The 5,811-nt window shown below is 33.1% G+C and overlaps 1 protein-coding gene across 4 annotated transcripts in view; it reads left to right on the top strand.

The window, feature by feature from the left end:
* Window positions 1-955: 955 nt before the first annotated feature.
* LOC107087059 (anoctamin-2-like) overlaps window positions 956-5,811 on the top strand; it is a 109,046-nt gene continuing 104,190 nt past the window's right edge. For all 4 annotated transcript variants that reach the window (XM_015378411.1, XM_015378409.1, XM_015378410.1 and 1 more), the window contains exon 1: window positions 956-1,206. In XM_015378411.1, coding sequence (XP_015233897.1) covers window positions 1,174-1,206 — 33 coding nt within the window. In that variant the 5' untranslated portion in view covers window positions 956-1,173. The remainder of the gene's footprint in view (window positions 1,207-5,811) is intronic.

The raw sequence follows: 5,811 nt of genomic DNA, 5'->3' as shown, positions 1-5,811 counted from the left end.
AAAGTCAGAATTCTGAGATTAAGGTCAGAATTCTGAGATTAATATTTACCATACATATAACATTAAAATAACATTCATGCTGAATGTTATGTAAAGTGGGGTATTTTATTGTATTTTATTATATTTTTAGTATATTTTATTATAAAAAACTGAAATGTTAGAACTAGTGTTGCGCCGATGCCATTTTTTGGCCCCGAAACCCGATACCTGGCTGTGCAGTATCGGCCGATACCGATACCACCATTTTAGGGCTGTATCGGGGCCCCGTCCGATACTGGTATCGGTATCGGTGCAACAGTTAGAACTGTAAATATACAGTAATATGTTTGTATTACCGTTTTTATGTATTTTTTAAACTGTTTTCAAGACTGCACACATTGCCTAGAGAGCATTTCTTAACAAAATTTCTTTTTGTTTATACTTTTGTATACAAAATGACAAAATAAATCTGTCAAAGTCTAAGAATTCTGACTTTTTTCTCATATTATACTGAAATACAATTAAAATTCATTTAACTTGTTTTATTTTTTTTCAGTGGCCCTAATCCTCTTCCATACTACAACAGACCTGACCTGGTGAAAAAAACAGGGATTTAGATAATAATTGCATTTAAAGTATTGCCATTTTTCCGCTTTAGTGAGCTTTGCTGGGAAAACACGGGTATCACAGCCAATTACATCACGGAGCGGTGAGAGCAGGCATTTCTGCACGCTGCAAAAAACATCCACCTCTTCCTCCTTTTAAAAAGCGAGCATCATATGTATGCATGCTAATCCCAGCGTTATATCCTCTAATTTGTATTTTTTTCATGATTTAAAAAAAAGAAATATTTGGAATCGGTTCCCTAAATGTGAAAGTAACTCGACAGATTGAGGCAAGGCTTTTTTTTTTTGCAGCGCAGAGCTCCGTCGGTGCGCAGGCTGCCTCCACATCACCCATTTGGGTAGAGGAGCAGCATGAGATCAGACTCCCAGTACCTGACAGAGAGCAGAAATGAAGTGTTGGACGGAGGACTAACTGGAGCCAGCTTTGCTTTTTAATGGGGATGATGGGGAAGCTGGTGGGGATGAATAACCCTGCAGCGTTTTTCTGCAAAACACCACAACTTTCAATCTTTTTTTCTTGCTTTTCCTCATCTTTTTCCCACTCTGCGTGTGTTTGAAGCGCAACAGCATGCAGGTCTCCCCGAGTGAGGACAAGATCCCGGTAAGTAACCCCCCCAAATCCCCTTTGTTTTTGTTTACTCTTCTTAAAAAAAAATAAAATAAAAAATGCATCTTCATAACCACAGGGAGTCAAACAAATAATGTTTAGTCATAAAAGTATTTAAAAATCCAGAACTTCTTCTGTTATGGATTTTTGTTAGTCATGACTTTCTTTAAAATCTGACTTTTAAAATGTCAGCATGGGTGTCTATGTGTAACTGCAATAAAAAGTAAAAACAACAAAAACACAACATACTGCACTGAAATCAAACAAAGAAATCTGAGAGATGGTCTGATGCAAAAGTATGGAGTAAACTTTGTGCCATTATTGTTATTAACTTTTCAATCTACATTCCAGAAATGAAGCTTTACATTTTTTTTATTCAAAAATTTGAATTTATTATGTTTTAACTTTTAAAACATGTAATGGTTTTACAAAAATATATATATATTTTTAAATTACATTTTTGAGAATTTATATTTATATTTTATCATTTCAAATTTCTCTTTATCAGATTGATTACATTCTTTTCAAATTGCATTCTCTTCACTTTGAGACCATTGCAAAAACTCTCTCTTTACCAATAAAATGTTGTTTACATCCATTCAGACCACTTGCTTCTTCACTCCAGAGGAAAACTGTCACTAGAAGTGAAGAGAATCTTCTCTGTAAAATATAATCTGGAAAAGAGAAGTTTGAAGAATAATATTTAACAATATAAAATCTTTAATAAAAAGAATTAAAATAAAATTAGAAAAAAGTAGATTAGAGGAAACATCAAAGTCGATTAAGTAAAAAAAAATTGAATACCCTTTAAAAGAAAAAATCTTAATTAAAAAATTTGTTCTTTGATTAAAACAGTAATGGAATAAAATACACTCCATATAATTGTTGGGTTCTCGTGTTGAGATGTTGTTACACAAATATGAATATCTGCAGCAAGTACACATTTTCAATCTAGTTTGTTTTTTCATAAATGATTAGATATAATGTACTTTTTTTATTTGTTTGTTATGATATTGTGTTGTATAAAATAAGGAGAACTTTCAGGCTAATCTGAGCTGAGCAAATTGGGCATTAGCAAAGTAAAAAGTAGTGAAATCAGTACGGGAAAGACAGCAGAATGGAAGAATCCAACAGTGAGCAATGATAACCAGGGAGCCTCTTTACTGAGGGAAGAGTGGAGAATGACACTAACAGTAGTTGAGTTAACCAGTGGACAAGGTGGAACAGCTGAGGCAGGATGAAAGTAGGAAGACTAAGGGGTGGTGCTTAATTAATAGGACTGGAGCTAAACATACACAGAAAGAACCCATTAAAACAAGAGGGCAAGATATAGAAATAGAATAATAGATAATAGAAATAGATCCAAATGTAAAAAGAAAATATTACAAGAATAAACTATTAAACTAAAAACAAAGGAATTTATTGATATGGCAACATATAGAATAAATAAATTAAAAGGCCTGCACTGGATGTGAAGAGATAATTTCAAATACTAGTAAAATTGAAGAAAAGTAGATTATATAAACACACAAAAAACAAAAGAGAAATTCTTGAAGAGAAATAAAAGTCAACAATGTTTCCTGATAGGTGCTGAATTATATTTATATTATTAATATTGTTAAAGCCTCAGAACCATTTTTTCATGCCTACATTAACAGAATAAACACTACAGAGATGCTAGAGCTGACTGCTAAGGCCAATTAGAGGTTGACTGTTAATGGGTTAGCTTAATTGCTATATAAATTGGTCTGAAAAGTCATAATGCTCACTTTCCTACCGTAGTCAAGCAAAGCAGGTTGCTGATATTTTTCAAATCTTTATTTAACAACTTTATTAAGCAAATAGAACAGTTACCCAATGTTAGCATCGTAGGCTCTTAGTAACCTTTCTCTTTACTCTTTAGATTGTAAATATTCTCACATGTCAATACAATTGAATCTTTGGATTCAATGGTATTTGAAGGTTTAAACAAAGAGAAAAAAGTATGGGAGCTTTTTGCATTCTGGTTAGCTTAGCGGTTATCACCGAAGCGCCTTGTTTCGTCTCTGTAGTTCGTCATTGCTTTATTTTTTTAATTATTAAACCTTTTGTAATTTGTACGACGGAGCAGTAGAGCCAGGCTAGGGATTTTTTTTATTTTATTTTGAGAATAAAGTCGTAACTTTACGAAAATAAAATTGTAATATTACGAGAATTAAGTCGTAACATTACGAGAATAGAGTTGTAATATTACGAGGATAAAGTCGTAACATTAGGAGAATAGAGTTGTAATATTACGAGAATAAAGTCATAACATTACGAGAATAGAGCTGTACAATTAGGAGAATAAAGTTGTAATATTATGAGGATAAAGTCAACATTACGAGAATAAAGTCATAACATTACGAGAATAGAGTCATAACATTACGAGAATAAAGTCGTGACATTAGGAGAATAGAGTTGTAATATTACGAGAATAAAGTCGTAACATTATGAGAATAAAGTCGTAATATTACGAGAATAAAGTTGTAATATTACGAGAATGAAGTCATCATACAACAACAAGAGTTGTCATAAAATGTAACTTGTTTCTCTTAATTTTAGGACTTTATTTTCTTAATATTATGACTTTATTCTCGTAATTTTACGACTTTATGCTTGCAATTTTACGACTTTTTTCTTGTAATTTTACGTCGAAATAGAAAGAAAAAAAAATCTCTAGCCTGGCCCTAATTCTCCGTCGTATAATTTGAGATACCTGCCACACCTTAAAATATGTCGAAAAACACAAACATCCACCCTACTGTATGTTTCCTCCTTTTTAACTATTTTCAGAAGAACTGGACGCATCATAGCAGAGTGTCCACTCTGCAGCAGCAACAATTTTGTTACAACCTAAAACAAATCTGATGAATGACATAGAAATAACCATCTTTAAACCTCAGTGGTTAAATTTAGAATAAATCAGTTACCGATTTTCTATTAAAAAAGTGGACATAATTTTTGTTACCTCATATTATTCATGTTAATATAAATGATAATACTAGTGACCAATTCCATGTTTACTATGGATTATTTGCTACTTCAACATAAGACATAATAAAACAAAGTCCTGCTTAGAATCCTAATAGGAATTTAACCAACCTTTAGAGACTTCCCACCCCCCTAGAGGGCTCCTTAAGCTTTGGCAAGGACAAACATCTGTGCATCATAAGCTTTCTTGGTAACAGCTAGATCAGCCCAAATGAGACTATTCTCAGAACTCTACTTTCCATATTTCCAAAAAGAAGAAAGAAAAAAAAGACGTTAAACAAACAAAGGTCCTTTGGGAAAGTTCCAGGAGCTCAATTAAGAGGGGAGCATGTGTCCTGCAGAGAAGGCAGTTTCTGGCTCAGTGGCAATAGCTGATTAATATGAGGAAATGTTATATTTAAAATATATAAAGCCTTTTAAGTTGAATATTTCCGACTTGATAGATTTTTTATTAATAATACAATATTTTTTTCCAGATTTTTTTATTGTCATTACACTGTCAGAGGTAAAGAGCAATGAAATGAACTCTCAACATTTAACCAATCTCAATGGCCATGGCCTGCCGTTGTGCGATGCCTGAAGAACAGTGTGGGAACTTTGCTCAGAGACCCAGAGTGCCAGTCTGTGGGAGTGGGGCTCGAACTCAAAACCTCAGGATTCCAAGCTCTATGCCCTAACCACTAGGCCGCCACTCCCCCACCACCATTTTGAAAATGTTCTTTCATGATGGCCTAGTAGTACTCGTAGCAGGCGACCTTCAACCCCATCTGTTAACATGAATCAGTTTAATTTAGCAATTTCTTATTCTAATACATACCATACTGTTTCATATGTTTAGGAAGATTTGTTATGTTATGTCAACTTTTTAGGTGAAAAGCATATTAAGAAATTTAAGAATTTTGTTGGATGTTCATGAAGGACCTTCATTATAGATATTAAATGTGCCACCTATTTTAATGGAAAGTGTAAATTGGTATATCAGGAAAGAGAAAAAAAAACATATATTATTTCTCTTTTTCTATACTTAAGGCCGGCCCCAACATCTTGAGCTCAGCTTTATTGCCCCTCAACATAAGCAGTTTATGAGTACTTCCAGGTGGGCAGATAATAATCTCCATTACGCAGATGACAATATCAAGTTTGTTGAGGTGTTGATCACTTTAAGCATTTAGCATGCCGAGTTGAGTTAATATTTTTCAAGGTAACAATAACTTTAAGCACTTAGCATGCCAAATTGAGTTAATATTTCTCAAGTTGTTAAACACTAAGCACTTGCCGTGTCAATTTGATTTAAAAAATATCAAAGCGTGGATCACTTTAGGTATTTGCCCTTCAGTATACGGTATACTGTTTATAAGTACCTCCAGGTGGACAGATAATAATAAAAAATTATTACATAGATGTAAATAACAACTTCATTGAGGTGTCAATCATTTAGGCATTTGGCATGCTGAGTTGAGTTATATTTATAAAATTATAGATCACTTTAAGTATTTGGCATGCTGAGTTGAGTTAATATTTTTCAAGGTACAATCAATTTAGACGTTTGGCAAGTCAAGCTGAGTTAATATTTATCAAGTTGTCGAT

This window comes from Cyprinodon variegatus, unplaced genomic scaffold (genome assembly GCF_000732505.1).
Source record: "Cyprinodon variegatus isolate N-32 unplaced genomic scaffold, C_variegatus-1.0 Scaffold172, whole genome shotgun sequence".
NCBI classification, from domain to species: Eukaryota; Metazoa; Chordata; class Actinopteri; order Cyprinodontiformes; family Cyprinodontidae; genus Cyprinodon; species Cyprinodon variegatus.
Note: the sequence above shows the minus strand (reverse complement) of the source record. Positions and strands in the feature narration are given on the sequence as shown.